This window comes from Colobus angolensis, unplaced genomic scaffold (genome assembly GCF_000951035.1).
Source record: "Colobus angolensis palliatus isolate OR3802 unplaced genomic scaffold, Cang.pa_1.0 Scaffold71, whole genome shotgun sequence".
NCBI classification, from domain to species: domain Eukaryota; kingdom Metazoa; phylum Chordata; class Mammalia; order Primates; family Cercopithecidae; genus Colobus; species Colobus angolensis.
This window is the reverse complement of record NW_012120821.1, coordinates 463,968-487,419: the sequence shown is the minus strand read 5'-3', so window position 1 is coordinate 487,419 and position 23,452 is coordinate 463,968. Positions and strand designations below refer to the sequence as shown.

Here is a 23,452-nt window from a genome sequence, read left to right as displayed (position 1 = left end):
GGAGGCTGCAATAAGCCGAGATCATGCCACTGCACCCCAGCCTGAGTGACAGAGTGAGACTCTGTCTCAAGGAAAAACAAAAAAAAAAATAATTTACACTTAAGACAACTTAACACATGGAATAAGAGACTAAAATTGATGCCATTAATTTACGTATATTTTGTTTCTTTTAAAAAGTCATGAAGAGCAAGAACTGTTAGGCCTGCTCTATTTAGTGTCATTTAGAAGGTATATCACCTGCATAAATTGAAATGATGCTTCAAAATCTTCTACAGGATACATTTTTACTCGAAAAAATTTCATTCCCATTATTAAGCTGATGACACTTTGTACCACATGTGGGCTTTGTTCCTTTTGTCGCAGTTCTTTTAATTCTGTCACAAACTTCTTCCTTACAGCCTGAAACCTTTAATACACGTGGAGACATCATTTGATTTGAATTAAAAACACTACTTTCCACATGATATTTAAGGGTAAAAATCAAAATGTATGCTACCTAAATATCATCTCCTTTCTCTACCTTCATTACAATTGCCAGAAAGGCACACAGAGGAAAATAAAAATTGCTACTATAAATTTGCTGTTCATTTATTTTAAAATTAAATTAAAAGTTTCTGAAGGAGAAATAATAGGATTTCTTTATTCCTATATTAACAATATACCACCATTACCATTTAATTAATAACCATAAAAAAATATCAAAAAACCCACCCATAAAACATCACCATGTAAATCAGTGTCTCCAACTTTTAAGGCTCTTTTTATATAAAATCTGTAATTAGTTATATGGCGAGCATATTGAAGACTATAAAGTTTTTCACAGAGATAATCCAATCAATCCTACGGTACTAATTATCACTTAAAATCAATACATCATTACACTGGCAAAAGGCTTTTGAAATGTGAGCACCATCCTGGATTCAAATCACAACTGTTAAAGCTAGTAAGCTTTTCTTCGCTTACATTTGAAAAGGACATCTAATAGTTTATTAATCAATAATACTTAATTATCCACCTCCCCCCTATATATTATGAAACAACTAAAGATTTTACTATAATGTTACTTGGGGAAGCCAGTTCCTTAAAGTTAAAAAAACCTCAAAGCATGCTTTCCAATGGTCACTGACTACAGTGAGAAGAACAACAAAAAATAATTAACAAAATATGGATACATGATTGAAATATAACATCTATTTTGATTTTAATCTTGGAGACTATGACACCATTTTTCATGATTGTATTAGCACTTCATTAAGAAAATTTTTATAAAATTAATAAACTCTTTCCACTGAAATATTAGAATCTAAGGATTTTTTCCTTTTGTTAAACTACTTATAAAAATTATTAGTCACTACAAACCAAGAAAACACATACACCAAGATTCACATACACCCCCAAACTTTATCTCCTTCTCTTCCCCACTTCCACTCAACCCCACCACCTGCCCTCTTAGGTGCTATCAGCCTAACTCAAAGTGGATCCTTTCACATTTTCTCCCATGCTTATTACATGCATGAGCAGAAAACACCTTAATATTGCTCTAAAGTGGCATTTCTCCTACCACTAGCCAGGTGAGGCTGAGTACCATTTCATGCATTTATTTACTGGCTGTTTGGACTTACTATCCTTGCCATCTAGAGTTAACTTAGCCATGATGGAGTGTTCTCCCAGATCCAACTTGCTAATATATTATTTAGAATTTCTGGTCTATATTCCTGAGATAGAAACTCAGTTTTGACAAAAATAAAAATAACATAAACAAACTGACATAAAGAGAAATACATCACTGCTCATATCTATGTTTTTGTGTCAATCTAATTACATGTGAGATATTAATATGATACTGTCGATGTCTAAATCATTTGAAATACTCAAACCATAAGATATTAAAAAATTATCATCTATCTCTAAATTATTTAAAATACTCAAACCACATTCTAAGTTCTATAGTATTGGCTATACAAGGATTCCTAGTATATTAAAAAATTTAAAAATATGCTAAATAAAATATTTCACTTAATATTAAAATGCAAACTACTTAAACATTAACAATAATTTTACTTGCCTTCTTAGAATTTAGAAAGGTTGTTTGTTATATGATGATTTCAGGGCCAAAGACTCTTTAAAACACATCCAAGAAAATATCATTTGATACTTTTTTCCTTATAAATTTCCCAGTAGTAACAAAGGAAATCCAAAATCTTCCATAATTGTTACAGCAACCACAAGTTGCTAATGACAAATATATTTTACTGTTTACTAAAGTGATGGTTCAGTACAACTCAGTGTGTATAACTCCTAATGAATAACACTTTTAACTGAGTAATCTGGTATCTTTCATCTTTCCTTTTTGGTGTCTCTTTTACCAGTTCAAACTCTGTTTAGCATTAAAACAAATATGATTAGAAAACACTGCATTGCTATCTGAGGAATAAAAGTTCTCACCTGGAAAATAATTATTAGCTCTGTAAAGAGTTCTAAAAAAAGCTTCTAACAGAATTGTTAAAAATAGGGAAAAAGATAGTGTCCTAACTATGGTTGGCAATTTCTGATTTGTTCGATTCAGACATTTATAGAAAACCCCAAATAAAATTAAAACAAGCGGTGAAATTGAGGTATGACTATTAAAGAGTTTCTGAGAAACAGAGCAGTAAAGTAATAAAAGGTGGAGCTGACTTAGTGCTATGATGAAAATGGTGGATTTAGAACTATCAGTATCTACTGTATTGGTAATGAAGCATTCTAAAATGCAAAGAAAATCTAAATGGGTGATTTATAAAACTTACTTTGATTGGGCAAGAACCCCTATCACCTCTGCATATAAATCCGCAATAATATGCACATTCCCAGTGTTGGTTCCTGAATATCTAAAATAATAAAAGAACAAACATAACATTTCATTAAATTTTTCTACAACCTCTCTTTCCTAATACATTTGAAAATTCCTATCAGAGTGTTGTATAATTTTCTCTGAATATTCATTTATATGATAAAAGCAATACTAATTGTACTCTACCTTCAATTTTACTTTACTATGATATTTAACCTTCTGGTTCTTACATATCCAATCTATAGTACTAAGAAATATTTTTACAAAATCTTTCTAATCAGCATTTTTTGTGGATTTAAAAGAGATGGGGGCTGGGTGCAGTGGCTCACACCTATAATCCCAGGACTTTGGGAAGCCAAGGCAGGAGGATCGCTTGGAGCCCAGGAGTTCAAGTCCAGTCTGGGCAACATGGCAAAACTCTGTTTCTACAAAAAATACAAAAATTAGCTGAGTGTGGTGGCATGCACCTGTAGTCCCAGCTACTCAGGAGGCTGAGTTGGGAGGATCACTTGAGCCCAGGAGGTCAAGGCTGTAGTGAGCCATGATCTCATCTCTGCACTCCAGGCTGGATGAAAGTGAGACCTTATCTCAAGAAAGAAAAAAAAAAAGGAAGATAATAATTGCCTTGAACTCTCAAAACAAATCATCAATAAGAATTCAAATAGCCCAGACCTGGATTGCAAAAAAAAGGCAATAATCCCAAGTTAGTATTTTACTTACCCTTCCTTATGTTTAAAGTGCTTAAAAGCTAAGTTTAGAACTTCATGAACTAAGGGATCGGGTACAGGATGAACAGGAATCTAGAATTTAAAAACATTATCAAGTAAGTAAGAGTTAAATAAAGTTATTGGTTTTTCATGAGTATTCTCATCAATTCAACTAATTAAATCAATAATCAATCTTACTTTTTATCGGATTATTACTAGTCTGTCAATCTTTCTTCTGAGAATCTCATTTTCTCTAAGAATTTGGTTACTCATCAAATTTCACAAGTTCTAAATTTAAGAATACTAGCTTCATAATCACAAATCACTAAACTATGGACTATGCAGTGGGAAAAGCAAGAGTTGTTACTGCTTAATAGTTATTGTCAGAAAGCTAAAGAGACACATACACCTCCCTGTAACACTTACAGAAAAGCAACTTTGTAATGAGTCAGCCCTACATTTCATATAGCCCAATTTTGAACTATCATGAAAATGGCCACAAGGGACACTATCTTTTCTAACAATCTTAAACTATTTATAGACTCATTATTAAAAACCTGACATTTAAATATTCTCATTTCAACTCAAAAAAAGTATATGCTAGTTCCTATTATGTAAAACAAATTTTAAAAATTTAAACCAGTAATAAAAGCCCTACTCCTCCAACACACATAATCACTATTAATAACTTCATGTACATCCTTCCAGACTTTTTCCTACACATCCTCACACACAGGCATGCGTGCATTCCTTAGTTTTACTTAACCGAATAATGTATCTTTCCATGTCAGTATTTAGAGCTCCTCCTTATACTTTCTAACAACCACATAATATTCAATATGTATATATCACAATTTGAGGAGCCCCCTATTAATGAACATTTCAATCCAGATTTTCAATATTCAAGCAGTACTACAATAAACATCTTGTGCATTTAACATTATATACTTGTAGAGTTCCATGGGAAAGACTCTGAAAGAAGGAACTGCTGGGTTAAAGAGCTTACCAGTCATAGCTAACACATATTCTAGTTCTACATATCCTTCAGTATACATGGTGCACTGGTTCCAGGAACCCCATGATAGCAAAATCTGCAGATGTTCAAGTTCCTGATATAAAATGGTGTAGTATTTGCATATAACCCTACGTACATCCTCCCATACACTTTAAATTATCTCTATCTAGATTACTTACAGTATGTAATCCAATGTTAATGTTACATAAATAGCTGTTATACTGTATTTTCTATTATTTATTATTGTATTTTTTTTATTTATATATATTGTTTTAATTTTTCCTTTTTGTGGGTACCTACCAGGTGTATATATTTATGGGGTATTTTTATATTTTTGATCCAAGGTTGGCTGAATCCATGGATGTGGAACTTACAGAAATATGAAGGCCCTGACTATGTGGGTCTATTTTTGAGCTCTCCATTATGTTCTATCAATCAATTTGTATGTGTCTATACCAAAACCACACCATCTTATTAATTACTAGAGTTTAATAATAAGTTCTCGTATCTAGTAGTGCAGGTCCTCTCCTTATTTTTCTTCAGAGATGGCTTGGCTATTCTTGGCCATTATTCTTCCATATTCTATTTACAGTCACCTTTTCAAGTTCTATAAAAACTGTTAGGATTTTTATTAGAGCTGCAATGCATCTATAAAACAATTTGAAGTAACTATATTTGTATATATTTACGTGAAATAACTTTTAGTATATTTTCTAATTTTCTGGTTTTGTGCTTTGACAGAGGTGCCTGATTTCACTAATCATAAGGAGAATGAAAATCTGCAAGACACAATTTTATACCTATTTCATGGGAAAAAAATTAAGTCTGAAAATACCAAATAGTAGAGATAACGTAAAAAAGTGAGGTTTTGTATATATTGTTGCAAAGGAGCATGCAATCTAGTGAAGGAGATCAGGTATGTCACCTTACAATATATAATTTGGCATGCAGATTATTTTGAGCTAAAGGCAATTGAGAAAGAGCAGATGCAGGAAAACGTTTCCTCTACAATCCTTACTAAATAACCGTTACATTTTCATTAGTTTTCTGCATATATTTACCTTCCCACAATTTTACTGTTTCTAGAAGCCGAAACCTTTTTCCTTTGTCTTGTCACTACTCTACAACTTATCACTCTTTGTTAAAATGGTATATATTCCAGTCTGTACTTGGATCTTTGAAAAAAAAAAGTGTATTACTTTTTGGATCTTCACATATTTACTACGAGGCATCCATGTGCATTTCTAATAAACCTTTTGACCCTGGTAATCCTTCTCTTGTCAGTTTAGTTTGTAGGGCCCCAGGCACTAAATCCAAGAAGGTAGAGCAAAAAGTTTTTTCCTCCCCTATACAGTAGTTCTTCTGTATCTATAGTTTTGCTTTCTGTGGCTTACCCAAGGTCAACCATGGTTTGAAACTACTGTGTGTGCATGTGTGTGTGTGTGTGTGTGTGTCACCACATGCATACACTTTTATTATAGTATATTGTTACAACTGTTCTATTTTATTATTAGTTATTGTTGTAAATCTTCTACTGTGCCTGGTTTATGATTTCAACTTTATTATGAGTATGTATGTATACAAAGAAACATAATACAGCCTTAATATCCCCTATCTGAAATGCTTGGGACCAGAAAGATTTTGGATTTCCGATTTTCTTAAATTTTGGAATATTTACATATACATAATGAGCTATCTTGGGGATAAGACCCAAATCTAATCACAAAATATGTTTGTTTCATATACAACTTATACACATATCTCAAGGAAATTTTATAAAATATGTTAAATAATTTTGTTCAGGAAACAAAGTTTTGACTGTGTTTGACTGCAACCCATCACATGAGGTGAGGTGTATAATTTTCCACTTGTAGTGTCATACTGGTGCTCAAAAAGTTTTAGATTTTGGGACATTTCAGATTAGGGATGCTCAACCTGTATATACAGGGTTTGATATTATCCATAATTTCAGGCACCAACTAGGAGTGCTGGAACATATCCCCTGAGAATAAAGGGAGACTACTATATTTGCTCCAGTTATGACTGAAGTTTAACAATGACGGCCACGGACAACACTCAGCCATGCTATGTGCTCTTTGTTGCCACCCTACTACCACCATCTACACTTCCCGTGTTTATAACACTTGTAGCAGTCTTACAAGAAACAGGTATACCTCCTATTTAACAGATGAGGGAAATGAAGTTAAGAGGTTGCTGTGTACTTCTCTAAAATATGCTATGTCCCTAGATTCTGATATATGAAAATGCATTTGAGGCTAGGCACAGTGGCTCACGCCTGTAATCCCAGCACTCTGGGAGGTCGAGGTGGGTGGATCACCTGAGGTCAGGAGTTTGAGACCAGCCTGGCCAACATGGCAAAACCTCGTCTCTACTAAAAAATATAAAAATTAGATGGGTATGGTAGCACGTGCCTGTAATCACAGCTACTCAGGAGGCTGAGGCAGGAGAATCGTTTAAACCCAAGAGGTGGAGGTTGCAGTACAGACTGCACTGCTGTACTCCTGCATGGGCAACAGAGAGTGACTCCATCCAAAAAAAAAAAAAGAGAAAAAAAAGCATTTGAATAAATAAAACAAATGAGCAAGAAAACTTTGGCCTTATCATATTACTGCCAGGAAAGAAAGAGAAACACAGAGAAGTAAAAGAAGAAATACATCTGATCTTTAATTTTAATTAAAAATACATAAGTTCTGCTGAGACAGAGTTCGAGGTATGATAAAAAATACATAAGTTCTAAAAATTTTCCTTTAAGAATGAACATTATCAGAACACAGACATCCTGAAAGTCCCTATTTCTCCTCTTATTTTCAGTGTTACAAAAAAAAAAAATTCTCAAACTGAATTTCCTAAGAAGAAAGAGAAAAGAATCTCATTTCAGCTCACAAAGAAAAAGTTCTACTTTCATGGAGTAGTATCTCCATCTTGAGTATCAAGAATTTCTAAGATCTTGTCACCGGTGTGATTTTAGACGCAGCTCTAATTCAACTTCAACATGCAAGAAAATCTAGTAGAAACTATAGTAACAGGCTGGGTGCGATGGCTCATGCCTGTAGTCCCAGCACTTTGAGAGGCCGAGGCAGGCGGATCACCTGAGGTCAGGATTTCAAGACCAGCCTGACCAACATGGTGAAACCCTATCTCTTCTAAAAATACAAAAATTAGCCAGGTGTAGTGGCGCGCACCCATAATCTCAGCTACTTGGGAGGTTGAGGCAAGAGAACTACTTGAATCAGGGAAGCGGAGGTTGCAGTGAGAGCCAAGATCACACCACTGCACTCCAGTCTGGGCGACAGAGTGAGACTCCATCTCAAAAAAGAAACAAAGAAAGAAAGAAACTATAATAACAAATATTCAGATTTATTCTAAGGCTATTTCCACTACCACTGCCAAAAATTTAATGCTTTTATCACATTATGAAAGTAAAGAACAAAAAAAAAGAGCTTAAGATAGTGGGAAGTTGGACTAGTCCATTCATTAGCTAAACAACCAATTCTCAGCACCAAGGAGTGTAAACAACTTCACACATTAGCAGAATGACAAATCCCTTCCCACATGGACCTTTGGGACTGCTCATCAATATCTAAAATGCTATTAAGTCTGAAAATGCAAACAATCTACTCTGTAGACATAAAAGATATCACCACCTTCTGACACTTCACAATAGTATGAATAAAACCAAGAACTTGAAATGGCTCACAAACTAGGTTTCTCAACTTCTTGTTTGTTTTGAAGAATGAACATATGACTAAAATTCAATATTAAAAAGAGTATCGCTTCAAACTTTATAAATATGATACTGCTGTTTAAACATGCTTTTATCATGGATCTAAGTCCTTTGGTACTAACATACTACTTTTAGTTAGGCACTACCCCAAATTTATTCTAATGACTTTTTTAGAAAAGTAAAATTAGTCCTCTATTATCTGGAATTAATTCTGTTTCCAAGGTGAATTCCACTACTTAATTTCATGATATTTATGTTAGCTCTTTGTCTAACTTGTTACAATAAAAACTTTCATTCAATTTTATAAAATACTGGCCATTTCCACTATTCACAATAGCAAAGACTTGGAACCAACCCAAATGTCCATCAATGACAAACTGGAGAAAGAAAATGTGGCACATACACACCATGGAATACTCTGCAGCCGTTAAAAAGGATGAGTTCATGTCCTTTGCACGGACATGGATAAAGCTGGAAAACATCATTCTCAGCAAACTAACACAAGAACAGAAAACCAAACACTGCATGTTCTCACTCATAAATGGGAGTTGAACAATGAGAACACATGGACACAGGGAGTGGAACATAACACACTGGGGCCTGTCGGGGGGTCGGGGGCTAGGGGAGGGACAGTATTAGGAGAAATACCTAATGTAGATGACGGGTTGATGGGTGCAGCAAACCAACATGGCATGTGTATACCTATGTAACAAACCTGCATGTTCTGCACATGTACCCCAGAAATAATATTATTTTATTATAAATATAATATATTTGATAATATATTATTAAAGTATAACAATAATTTAAAATACTGACCATTTCAACCTAATGTATCACATATTTTACCAATGAGAATTAAGTTTATTTTTATCATTAAAGAGAGAAAATTTGGAGTAAAATAAATGAATTTGCTTTATAATCTTCAGAAAATCACTACAATTAAGAACATTTCTTCACCTGTAAAATGAAAATAACAGATAATATGTATTGAGGACTTTCCATGCATCAGACATTATTGTATTTAATTCTTATGATTCTACAAAAATGATATTATACATTTTTATAGAAGAAGGGAGAGTCAGGGATAGTAACTTGCCCCAAGTTACAAAGCAAGCAAGAGAGCTGGCATATTAATAGTACTTGCCATGGCCATCTCCCAGGGTTTATTACGATGATGAGTTGGCACAAAGAATATAGAGTCCTTCATACATTTTGAAGAGATCCAAATGTGTGATTATTAGAGACAAAATAAATTATTCAAGAAACAAATAATTTCTAGTACATGAGGTCAAGGTCTAACCTATAAGGAATATTTACTCCTCAAGACTGAAACAACCATGTATCAACAGTTCAATCCTCTGGAGACTGTGTGCCTCATCACAATAATCCTGAACCACATTTTAATATAGGTGTATTATATGTGGCAAAAGTTAAAGTCCTATTAAATTCTAGATATATTACATTGTTTACTCTCTGGATCTATTAAACCTCACATTATTCTGACAGAAGAAAATTGGGTTAGTCAGCGGTGATGTTTCAGAAAGTTCTATTGATTTTTGTGTCATTTTCTCTAGTTTTGTTAGAGAAGCTACAAAGACTTGCCTTTTACCAGAGGGAATAATCCCTATATTGGATTTCAGATGAATAAAGTGTATCTATGTTCTTGGTGAGATACATATAAATATATATATTTTTTGACGAGTGCATCTAAATTAGCGTATGGGGATAATAGTAACAGAGGGGAAGAAGTAAGTACAAAGGATGCTATAGGTTGGAATAATATGGTGACAGATCCAAAGACAAAGTTAGCTATCAAGGCCACTGTATTTCTTTTTCACTTTGAGTCCATGTGAACCATGGGTCAAAAATGATTTTGTGCAGTGCAGTGAATGTAAACAATGTGTCCACCAAAGAAAAAAAAATATTTTTTTTTTTTTTTTTGTTTAAAGAGACAGGGTCTTGCACTATCGCCCAGGCTGGAGTACAGTGGTGCAATCATACGTCACCATAACCTCAAATCCCTAGGCTGAGGTGATCCTCCTGCCTCAGCCTCCAGAGTAGCTATGCCTATAGGCGCACACCACCACACTCAGATAATTTTTTAAAAAAAATATTTTGTAGAGATGGGGTCCCGCTACTAAAAAAAGTGTTATGTTTATAGATTTTTTTTCCCACATGAAGACCTATCTGGACTGTGTTAAAAGAGGAGGAGGAGGGCTACAAAGGCAACAAGGAGGGGAAGAGGACAGGGAGGATGAGGGGGAAGAGACGGGAAAAATGCCTCCACAGGGTTGCCTGTGAATTGAAGTTCTGAAGCCAGTGCAATTGGGCAACTTTAGGATGAGGAGTGGGACTGACATCTAAGAAAAGGATGCCATGGGAAATGAACGAAGGAGGAAGGCACAATGGGGCCATGTCACTGGGGTTCCTGAATGCCAGTGTAGGGAGTCTGCCATTTCTCTGGCTGGAGGAAGAAACTCTATACTGTTTAAGCAAAAAAGTACAAATACTGGTTACCAATCCACTTAAATGATCTACATTTAGCACACAAGATACACCAGGGGTAAGTCGCAATGAGCAGTAGTCAGAGTCCATTGCTGGACTGTGGCCATTTCCAGTCCTGAGCTCTTCCTACCCTAGTTACTGCTGCCTTAAGGTCTTAGTAACTCAGTTAAACGAAGAGATCACAGATGTCAAATTTGGCTTGTTAACACAACTCCCAGAGGAGATTTCTTTCCTACCTCTACCAAAAAATTTTTATGAAATGCATACATTTAAGTGATTTAACCTTTAATTAACTCATTTGTCTATTTGACATATTTAAAATGTTTATTTGCAGATTTCAGAGTACCAAATAACTGTCTTTTCATATTCCTTATAAAAACACAAGCTAAATAAAACTGATTATACAATTCATATATTTTTATACTATGAGAAAAATAGACTGTCAATTAATTTTATATCTTACATTTGCTGTTTGTCACATATTGCTATGATTCTGACCTTTAGGCTTCCTAACTTGTTTTAAAATAATACAGTGTTCATGCCTGGAAATATATGGATCATCCTTGAATGATATAACTTCAAAGACCATGATCTTTTAAAAAAAAAAAAAAAGCTTTCAAATTCAGCACAGGCATTTATACTGATCTGGAGTAGTAAAACTACTAAGACTATACCTGATATTATATTATATATTCATATCTTTACTGTGTATCTATCCCATTCAAGTGTAAGCTCATGAGTTTAGTGCCTAAAGCAGTTCCAGCACACAGCAGGCATTCTAATATTCATTGAATGAGTAAACATTCATAACTTATTATCTGAGGTATTCTCACTTGACTGAAAACCCTTTACACATGACAATTCAGTACCCTTATCAAATCATCCCATTCCTCTATTAAAAGTGCACAATTATTACATGTTGGAATGCAGCCTTGGGGGCTTAGAGGAGAAATAAAGTGGAATAACGGACTGAAGTAGCTGAATGGCAGGCAAATACATTTACAGCTAAAAGCCAATATTAACACAATTTCCATTCAGCTCCATTTTGCTAACAAGATTGTATATCTTAGATAGCATACAAAGGTGAAAAAAAAAGAGGATGACAGCTAGGTACAGGGCAGCAAAGCCCCGGGCAACTGAAAGAAGTATAATTAAATTACAGGAATTCAGTTTATGTGGACTAAAATTCTAGACACAGCATCTTAAAGTAACTGAAACATGAAGGCACAGTAAGCAAAGAATAAGGAATACAGACTTAGCAGAAATAAAAGAGTTTACCTGCTTTAGAACTTCAACTAAAACTAAACAAAAAATGAAGTCTACTGCTAAGTCCCTCCTTTCAAGAAGATAATCTCTTTCACGTTGCTGTTCATCCCTGAAACAAGAACCCAAAATTAGTACCGCATTAAGATTATAACTTTAAAAATACCTATTAGTTAACCGTTTTCCTACTATGTAAAATGTGCTACAGTAATTGTTAATACGAAGCTTTTTGTTTTTTATTTTTGTCTTTTTGGTTTGAGACAGGGGTCTCTTTCTGTCACCCAGGCTGGAGTGCAATGCTGCAAACATGGCCCACCACAGCTTCAACCTCCCGAGTTCATGTGATACTCCCACCTCAAGCAGCTAGACTACAGGCAAATGCCACCATGCCCAGCTAATTTTATTTATTTTTTCTAGAGAAGGGATCTCCCTATATTGCCCAGACTGGTTTCAAATTCCTAGACTCAAGCGATCCTCCTGCCTGAGCCACCCAAAGCAAATTACAAGCATGAGTCACAATACCTGGCCTAAAGCTTTTTAATAATCCAACATATGCATTAACATGTTTTTATGTTCTTTCCCTTTTTATATACTGGGTGTTTATTCAAAGTTCACTATTGTATCTGTTAGCATTTAAACCTAACCTAAAAGAATTACTAAGAAGAAGAAAAGTATTTTAAATTTCATTTAGAAAACCTAGCATTGTTCCATATTTGATTACTAATTTTTTTTGTTAAGAACTGAAACAAAAGTATTAACTTTTCAACATGAAAATACAGTACAAGGTATCCTCCTCACAAATTTAAGTTGAAAAATCACAAGTGGCATCTACTGAAGTCCAACACTAAACCATGGACAATCACCTGAACACAGGTGGCTCTTACATGCATGACAAGATTATCCTGGGAAATTTGAAGGAGGAGAAAACAAGTTCTAGGAATTGAGCTCCAAGAAGAGTATCATGGTACTATTATAACACAGGGTTTTGGCAGTCTTCTTGTATTATAATAATTGCCTCCCTTCATAAGCCATATGAACAGGAACTTCTTTGAATATTTTCTTAACTTTATGACTATTAAAAGCTGCTCACTGAACTGCTGAAATGGCACTCCTAAATAGGTTTTTGTATTACTAATTTTTGCATGATACCCAGTATGAGCACTGTACGGCTACACCTAATTTAACTGGTACCTTCTTTTGATTTATAGTTTATGTGTGAACTACTCTTCTCCCTTACTACCATCTTTGTAACAAAAGGAATCAACGCATTTTGCTTAGCAATCAAACAATAACAACCTTCAGTTGATAACAATATCACCCCTTCATTGGAAATGTGTTAATTCCAGGTAAAACAGTGTAAAATAAACCACTTACCCCTTAGACTTTGTGCTAGACCGAGGCCTATATTCATAAGATTCATCTTCCATTCCATTTTGGCGTCTGTACCAGTCAAACAAGGTGCGAAGTAAGGAAGGGAGACAGTGCTCTGCTACTGAGCTCATAGAGCTTATCAACTGAAAACACAAGATATTACCAGAAAATAAAGTGTAACACTGAATGTACCACACTCTTGGTTCTATTAGCTATCATTTAGAAATGAATAAACACAGTAACTCAATGCAATAAATGTGCTTTAAAATTAAAATAAGGGTCAAGGGTTTAGCCAAGTAATAAAGTTGGCTAAGTTTCACCCACTATTAAACTTTATCCAAATCCACATGGTTTAGTTCAATGGCTTTCAATCTTTTCCCTGCCTCCATATGCCACTCACATGTGTGAAAACATGCCCATTAGTAACATCACTGATTAAATACACAGATACCTTAGGGGGAAGCATTACAAACAACATGTACTTCCTGCCCCGGCAACTCCTATGTGTTCATGTGAACAAATGATTCTAAAATGTTGGTACTACACCCACTACATGGATGAAAAGACAGAAACAAAGACTACATTATGTAAAAACTGTAGAGAAAGCTCCAATTTACTATGCTATGACAAAGAGGAGAATTATAATTACTCTGCTACCTGCAAATTAGCATGTTAGAAATATGTAAACAAGTGTGTAAGTCTTAGACTACATAAAAGGACAACATAAATGGTAAATGTACTGTGATGAACAAATGTTACTAAATTTGGGGCATCCTTGAAACAGTCTGAATTCTAGGTGAACATCACAGATTCGTTTCATGAATGAATCCAACTTGTCTGGACAGGCTACCAGCAGCAGTCCCTAAGGTCACTCCTCATCTTGAGGATCCCAAGAAAATTTTTCTCTCTTCACAAAAATTTCTGCAAGTAATTCAACCCATTTCTCATAAAATTAATATTCTGAAATCAGTATACAATTAAATATGCTTCATTTTGTTAACTTATTTTAAAAAGTATGGGTTGTAGGATATTCAAGGTCTCTTTTAGTTCCATGACTAGAGCAGGAGTTAGTTAATGAAGAAGATAAACTGATACCTCTGTAAATTTAACATTTAATTTTCCTGTTATTTCATATTCTGCATAAAACTTCATCCAGACAAAAACAGAAAAGAATGAAACAATTTATCTGATTCTGTTGGGTGTTCTTATTTTCAGTACTTGTATTCTCCTTTAATCATCCTTTTATTGTAAATTATCATAATTTGACAGGTAAATAGTTTCTAATGTAGAAAACTAAGGTAAAAACAAGTCTCTAATTTTATTTAACCATACTTTCAAAAAATCTATTATTTTGTTAACACTATCACTCAGAGGAAATCCCTTGTTATATCTAAAGAAGGAACAATAAAACCCATCAACTACTGTAAACATATACAAAACAGTTTATACCACACAGAACTTTTTACTGTGAGCACCCTTCCAAATAAAATCAAGCTATGAGGCACGATCATTTATAGTTTATTAATCATTTACAATAAAATTGTACTTAAAATGTTGTTTAATCAGATTTCAAATCCTGATTATGGACTGATTAGTACATGGATTCAAGATGTGAGTAATCTAAATAACTTTTGTAGTGGCATGAGACTTGAAAAGCACTGTATAAGGTGATCTTATTATAGTCTTATTGTAACAGAGGTCTTACTGCCCTATTTATGGTTTCTTCTTAGACTAGTGGCTATTTACTAAGTGTATATATCAGAATCACTTAGGAAGCTGTTGTACATACAGGGGACTACAGCACCACCCTCAGTGATTCTGCTTCAGCAGAACTGGAGTGGGATCCTGGAACACAGTATTTTGGTAAGTCTCCACCAAGTAATTCTAACCACTCTTCTTTATTTAGTCAATTAGCCTAATATGAACATTAAACTCTATTTCTGAGATATAAAATTTTGGGTAAGTGTCCCAGGAATACTACATAGTAAAGAAAGCTAATTTAAGTTACTGGTTTTTAAAAATAACAACCATATATTAAAATACTTATAACAAAACTGATCCAACATTTAATCCAAGCAAGAGGAAGAATTAACATTAGAAGATCAGCACAAGAGTTGTTAGACACTGGCATTCTACATGCAGATAGAGAGTCGAAACAGACAAATAAATAAATGTTAAAAGGTAAAATATTATTATGTAAAAAGTGTGGCAATTGATACAGAAGGAAAGACTGAGGGACGTAACTGAAAACAAAAAATGTGAAAGGGTACATTAAAGAGATTAACAATGCAAAGTTGTACAATGCTAAATGAAGTGAAACTAATCACAGTTCATTTTACTACTTATTTTTAAAAACTATCAAGTCTAGAATGAATTAAGCATACAAGGATATATAGCATCAAGAAACAAAATTAAGGAATTCCTTAATATTGAATATATTTGGGTCAGACTATTAGGATGAACACTATTTCCAGGGGGAAAAACAATTCTCCCAAAATTGGCATACCTGATCAAACTGAAGATCTTCACCCCTCTGAAGAGATCTGGACAATAGCTTCTCCTACAATTAAAAAAAAAAAATTACAAATTAAAATAAAACACAAATATAAAATATTAGAAATCTTCCATATAATAAACAGTTTCGATTTGTGAGTTTGGTTTTGCTTTTGTTTTCACTTGTTATTAAATTGTTTTAAAGAAAGATAAGCCTCCTCCTAATTTAAGTGTAGCTCCAGAGGCAAGGCTCTCACTGTGATATTCTCCATACCAAAGAAAGTGGTTGTGCTCATGATCTCCTTTTGTAACAAGTTTAAGTTTAAGTTCAAAAGTCAACAGGATGTGTTCTTTCTTTCATTCATTCAAGAGTTTACAGAAAAGCAGCCTAGTACAAAGGTTATCACTAGCCAGAGGGCCTTGGTGTGACCTTTGGCTTGACAATCACCAAGTGAATGACCATAGGCTGATGCCTTATGGTCTCTGTGCTTCAGTTTTCTTATCCGAAAAAACAAGGTGGTTGTCAAAATACTGGAATCAGCAACATGCCCCTTCTGTTTAAAAGCTTATAGCTTTTAAATATGTGTTCAATACTTAACCTCACTCGTTAGGGAAATATAAGTTAAAAAAAAAAACAAAGAAATACTTTGGGTATAATATATTGTATATACACATTTGCTAACATTGGTTAGTAATATAAAATACCTCTTATATATGTATGTAAAAATATATTTTGTATGTATATATAAAAGAATCATGTTTTTACCAGTGGAGAGAGAAACTTAATAGTTAGTAAAAGAGATAAAAGTTGGGGCCTGAGGATGGAAAGTTGTTACTGCACAAACTTACAGAAGCCAAGAAGAAAGAGTATTTCATTAAAAATAAATAGCATATTGCCAGTACAATACTTTCATGAGGTAACCTTCCAGTATGACTGCTTCCTATTAATTTAACTGACATCAGGAGAAGTTTCTGATTTAGTGGTATATCTTGCTTCAGCACAGAACAATCTCTCCTATCACATACCAGAATTTTTTTTTAACTTTGCATCTGTTGATTTTTTTACTGAACAAACAAATATTAAGTTCCTTCTATGGGCAAGTAATATCTACAAAACACAGAAGACTTGGTGGGACTCACTGTGGAAAGCAAGACCCTCTATCCTTCAACCACTGAGTCCAGGGGGCATAACAGATACTAAAGTCTCTCTACCCTCTCTCATCTGCATATGTACTCATTCTTGCTTGTATGAGGAAATGCCCAAAAGGGGTTAGTCTACATCACTGTCTAAAATTAGTATAGAAAAATCACCATTGGTACATAAAGAGGCTCCCACCCAGTAGAAAACAGGAGACTGAAGAAATGGACTATGATGCTATCTTGCAATGGGTTGAGAGAAAGTGGGAGTAAAGAAAATCTTGGACAAATAAAAGTTAAGATGGACACTGGATATTGTAATGTTAATTTTACATATCAACTTGACTGGGCCATGGGGTTCCCAGATATTTGATTAAACATTATTCTGGATGTGTTTGTGAGAGTATCTGTGGATGAGATTAAAATGTGAATCAGGAGACTGAGTAAAGCAGATTGCCTTCCCCTATGTGGGTAGGTTTCATCCAGTCAGCTGAAGGCCTGAACAGAACAAAAGGGGTGACCTTCCCATGAGTAAGAGGGAACTCCTCCTGCCTGACTGACTTGAGCTAGGACATCCATCTTTCTCTGCCTACAGACTTGAAGTGAAACATCAGTTCTTCTTGGGTTTCGAGTGTGCTGGCTTTCAGACAGAAGTTATATCATGGGCTCTCCTGGTTCTCAAGCCTTCAAATTCAGACTGGAACTCCACCATTGTTTCTCTTGGGTCCCCTGCTTGTTGACTGCAGATTTCGGGACTTCTGAGCCTCTGAAATCATATGAGCCAATTCCTTGTAATCTATAATAAATCAATCTCTCTTTCTACATACATACACACACACACTCTATCGGTTCTACTTCTCTGGAGAACCCTAAACAATACAAACATAATTTCTAATTTAATCTCCTCTTTGACTCAAGAAAAGAACATGTCCCAGGGAAAAAATGTACACACATTTGCAAAAAAGTATATAGAAGGACATTCGCTATCAATGGAAAAAATAAGAAGCAACGTCAATGTACAACAATAAAACTTTGGGTCAATAAGTCATGGTATATTCTTAAGCAGTTGGCCTTCCATATCCTTGAGTTATACATCCATGGATTCAACCAACCTTGGATTAAAAGCAGTAAAAAATAAAATAAAATTGCATCTGTACTGAACATGTACAGACTTGTGTCATTATTCACTAAACAATATAGTATAACAACTATTTCTATAGCATTTACATTGCATGATATCTTATAAGCAATCCAGAGATGATTTAAAGTATACGGGAGGATGTGCATAGGTTATATGCAAATATCATGCCATGTTATATAAGGGACTTGAGCATTCATGAATTTTGGTATCCAAGGGAGGTCTTGGCACAATCCCCCATGGACACCAAGGGACAATTGTATTAGAATATTGTGTAGTCAGTTAAGTAACAGGTAGACACAAATTTATAGATTGACTAGAATGTTCTCAATATATAAATTAGAGAATAACAGATAAAAGGAAAGAAAGTATGTATCTATGGCAGTTAATACATATAAATTTAAAACTCTAGGAATATATATATCATACATTAATATGTAAAGCACAATTATAAGTCATTTTTTCATTACACCATTATTAACTTCATTTTCATTTTCTGAGTTTTCCACAAAGAATACAGATGACTTGTTCTCATCCTTAAACTCGAGGGTTGCTGCTGGTACTTGGTGGTATCCAGCAAATCCATTTAATTATAGAATACAATATAGCCACGAAAATTATGGTTACAGAATAAAAGTGTTTTAAAACATTAAAATAACAATATACCTCAACAAAAACCAGGAACTATGGAGAAGTGAGGTGGTTTAATTTCCTCATTGTTAAATCTGTTTGTCAATAAACCTCTCTCTCTACGTGTGTGTGTATATGTATACATGTGTGTATGTATGCTTATGTTATATTTAACTTTAAAGATATCTTAAGAACTATTTGCTCTATAACAAAAACATTATCTGAATGTAAAAATTAAATCATTTTCATTTTAGTTTTATGTTCTGTTAATTTAAATAAAATTAACCATTATAATTAAATTATATCAGCTAATTGATAAACATAATTAATCAAATTAATCAAACCATTATAATTAGTTTAACTTAAAATAGCATGTATGATGTGATTCTTTTTGTCAGTCTTTCTACCTACTTGCCTTGCTGGCTGCCCCACATAGGGTTACTTAACTTATTATATAGATATTCATAAGAGATGTTTGTGATTATGTTTATAAATACATGATAGTTGGTTTTTCTGTTGAGATTTTCAGGATGATTTTCTAAACTGTCTATATCATGTATTTTAATTGAAATTTATATTAAATACATATCACAGAAAAAGTCATTCTCTGAAATAAACAAATATATAGAGATTTATGAAGTTTCTCTATCCAATAGTCCCAATTTTTTTCTCTCATGTATGATTAATCTTTATGAAAACAAAATCACAAATGTATTTACCATTGAAACAAAAATTCCCACTCTAACTTAAGAGAATAATGTTTGATTACACCTGAAGCCACATTACCGTTACTTTCTTAATAAGGTGAGATTTGGAGAATGTCTTTAGCACTTGGGCTTCTCAGGTCAAGCACATTTGGTCAGCTATATTGTAGGAAAGACATTTATCTCTAAAATCAAACTGCACACCATTCACATGCAACATAAGGATTCTGTACAATAATAAACTAATATATGTTCAACTAACTAGCTCTAACACTTCAGTAAAACAGTGAGTATGTCCCATAATAAGTCCTGTAGAACACTGTTTCTAAAAGTGACTATACTGAAAAATCTGAGCTTTTTTAAAAAGGGATTTTACTGTTCTAATGTGAACTATGCATCTAAGATTGGAGGTGGGGAATACAGCAAGAGGTTTCTTTCTAACTTATTTGATTTATTTGATCCCCTTTTTTCACTGTAAATATTAAGTCTAAAGAGCTTTAATATTGTGAGGACTGCTGATTCAAGTAGTTTATTACTCATGTAGCATATTCATTCAACACAGCTATAGCCAACTAGAAGAGTAAGAGAGAGTGATAAACTTTTTAGAAACACACTGTTGCCTTATATTTAACATTTATTTGTTTCATAACAAATCCATACTTCCTGAAAGATTTCTGAAGATGTGACATCCTCACAGAGCTTTTCCTGAAGCAGAAAATGGGGGTGGGCTGTTTTTTCCATAAGAACTCAGAAATGATTTTTGAATGCAAAAGGATACGTTATCATCAATTAAAAACAAACAGAAAACATGAAGAAATATACTACACTAAAAATAAATTACTAATCAAAGACTTCGTATTAACTTCTTAGGCTCATTATAGTGTAGTTGAGGATGCCCTAATGCTTGCTCAAGTAGATGTACTGTCTTTCAATATGTAAGTTTTTTTTTTTTTTTTTTTTAATAAAAAACCTGTCACTTAGACTGGAGTGCAATGGCACGATCTCGGCTTACTGCAACCTCCGCCTCCTGGGTTTAAGTGATTCTTCTGCCTCACCTCCCCAGTACCTGGGATTACAGGTGCCCACTACCACGTCCAGCTAATTGTTGTATTTTTAGTAGAGATGGAGTTTCACCATGTTGGCCAGGCTGGTCTCGAACTCCTGACCTCAGGTGATCCACGCACCTCAGCCTCCCAAAGTGCTAGGGTTACAGGTGTGAGTCACCATGCCTGGCCTCAAAACATTAGTATTTTTAAAAGACAAACTATTAAAAAACGTTTATTGTCTATGTAACTCATCAAAAACAACTAAAACGTAAAATTATTCTCTACACTAACATAAATGAATGCAAAGATGTGTATACAGCAATATGTCATACAGCATTTCTTTAAAGCAGCCTCAAACTAGGGGAAGGCCAAAACTGCCTATCAAGAGAGACTGATTTAAAACTATATACATAATATTCGACTGTCAGAAAGAATGAGATTAATTTATATTGGCTGATACATAATAATCTCCAATTTACATTGTTAAAATAAAAATATCTGGGTATAGAAAAAATGTGTATTTTATATATATCTCCCCTTCATTTGTGTGTGTGTGTGTGTGTGTTTAAAGGTGATTTCATATAAGTAAAAAAAAAATAGAACAAAGAATACGGGAGGTTGGGAGGAGTAGGGAAAAGACAGGCACAGAGATTTGTTAAAGAATACAAAATTACGACTAGAGTGGGGGGAATAATTTCTAGTGTTCTCTACCACTGCAGGATGACTATAGTAACAACAATACACTATATAGTTTCAAATAGCTATGGTAGGAGAAGGATATTGAATGTCCCAAAACAAACAAAATGATAAACACTTGAGATATGGATATGCTAATTAGCCTGGTCTGATCACAGTACGTATTACCACATCCCTATGTACTCCCATGAGATCTGCAATTATTATATGTCAATTATTTTTAAGATTAAAAATTTTTAAATGTAAAGAATAAAAAGTTTTTAAAGGTAGCAGGTGCTACAGAGATGGATAAGTAATAGACATGAAAAACTGGTAGACTAAAAACTGTTGACAGTGATTAGATGTTTTTATCATATAACCTTTAAAACTATTTCTACTTTTTACAGTATTTTCATAGTAATAAAAGTATTATATATTATAGTTATAAAATATTATAATCCTTTATAATATTATACAGTATTGTAGTGTTATTTTCATAATACTATAAAAAGTTAATAATGATTCCAAGGCTCACAATCCTGTATTTTATAATTTAATTCTACATGTAGTGCATATGTAGGATACCAACAGCAATATGTAGCTTTCAGAGAAAGCAAGAGAATTTTTGGAAAAATGTTGAAACCATAACAATGACACTGAAATATTTCAGTAATCTGTAATTGGAGATGGCAGGTTGAACACTTTTATAGCCAACCTTCTGTCCTAAAACAGAACAGTGAAATAATTTTTATAAGGGCTAAAACAAAAGAACAAAAAGGATGGGAGAGGAGGTGAAAAGCAGAGAAGATCATAACTAATTATCTCACAAAACAACAGTGACTCCTGAGTAAGCAAAGGGGAAAGTCGGCAGTCTGTTTATTCAGTCAGTCATTCACTCATTCATCCAAACTATTTACTGGGTTCATAGTATGCCAGACACTGTTCTAGGTTCTGGAGATATAGCCACAAACAAAACGGAAAATAACTCACGCTCTTATAGAGCTGACAGTCTAATTAGAGAGTAAAAGTAGTGTATGTTATGTCAGACAGATTTAGGATAGGAAGTTCGAATGGGGACTGAAATTTCAGAAAACATGATCATAGAGAAGATGACACTTGAGGCACAATCAGAGGAGAGTGAGTGAGCTTGCCCCACAGAGAGCAAAGGAAAGATAACCCAATTGATGCTTTAGAACTTCCCAGAAGGCTCAGAATTTGGAGAACTTGGGTACTCTGAAAGTATGGCTAAAGGTGAGGATAAAAATAAGAGGGCTGGTTGAAAGATTGTTTTAAAAAGGTTGTTTAGGAAAGATTTAGACCCTCCCTTTCACCTTACCTTCAGAGGAATTGCCTTTCTTAGGAAAGGACAAAATACAATGATGCTGACTGGGGCATACAATGGTTGAAGAGGTACCACATTGAAGACAGGGAGGTTAAGCAAGAATATATATACCAAATATCAAAAACCCCAGTTATCTTCTGAGTCTAGTTCCCCAGAATGCTTGCAGCTAAAGCCTAAACTCTCCCATTCAGAGTACTGCAGGTACCTTATTTGGGGACTCTGACAAGTCCCCCAAAAAAGATCTGACACTGATGGTCCATTGATAGTAATACACTGAAGATCATAAGTCAAAAAGGTTCTTCTGTGTACAATGGACTTCCAATCAACTATGTTTCATTCTTAAAAATATAACAAGTTAAACATGTGAGGAGAAGGTAAAACCAGCAGAAAAATGCAGTTTGGAGGAAACTGACCATACAGGGAGAAAAAACCCTTTAAAATGCATATATATACACACACACACATATACACACACACACATATACATATATACATATGTATGCATATATATAATATATACATATAAATTATATATATAAAATACATATATATACACATATACACTCTTAAAAAATAGTGAAAATTTTAGAGTTTTTAAAATGCTGGGCCTAAATCAAAACATAAGGTCTAAATCAGAAGAAGATGGGTAAACGGCTTTTCTTCTATTTTCTTTTTTTGAGACGGAGTCTCGCTCTGTCGCCCAGGCTGGAGTGCAGTGGCCGGATCTCGGCTCACTGCAAGCTCCGCCTCCCGGGATTACACCATTCTCCTGCCTCAGCCTCCCGAGTAGCTGGGACTACAGGCGCCCGCCACCTCGCCCGGCTAGTTTTTTTGCATTTTTTAGTAGA

At 34.2% G+C, this 23,452-nt stretch overlaps 1 protein-coding gene across 2 annotated transcripts in view; it reads right to left on the bottom strand.

The window, feature by feature from the left end:
- FRYL (FRY-like) overlaps positions 1–23,452 on the bottom strand; it is a 277,851-nt gene that overhangs the window by 116,044 nt on the left and 138,355 nt on the right. For both annotated transcript variants that reach the window (XM_011927311.1, XM_011927310.1), the window contains 6 exons: positions 15,946–15,999; positions 13,443–13,582; positions 12,084–12,180; positions 3,551–3,630; positions 2,787–2,867; positions 238–406 (listed from right to left, as the gene is read on the bottom strand). In XM_011927311.1, coding sequence (XP_011782701.1) covers positions 238–406; positions 2,787–2,867; positions 3,551–3,630; positions 12,084–12,180; positions 13,443–13,582; positions 15,946–15,999 — 621 coding nt within the window. The remainder of the gene's footprint in view (positions 1–237; positions 407–2,786; positions 2,868–3,550; positions 3,631–12,083; positions 12,181–13,442; positions 13,583–15,945; positions 16,000–23,452) is intronic.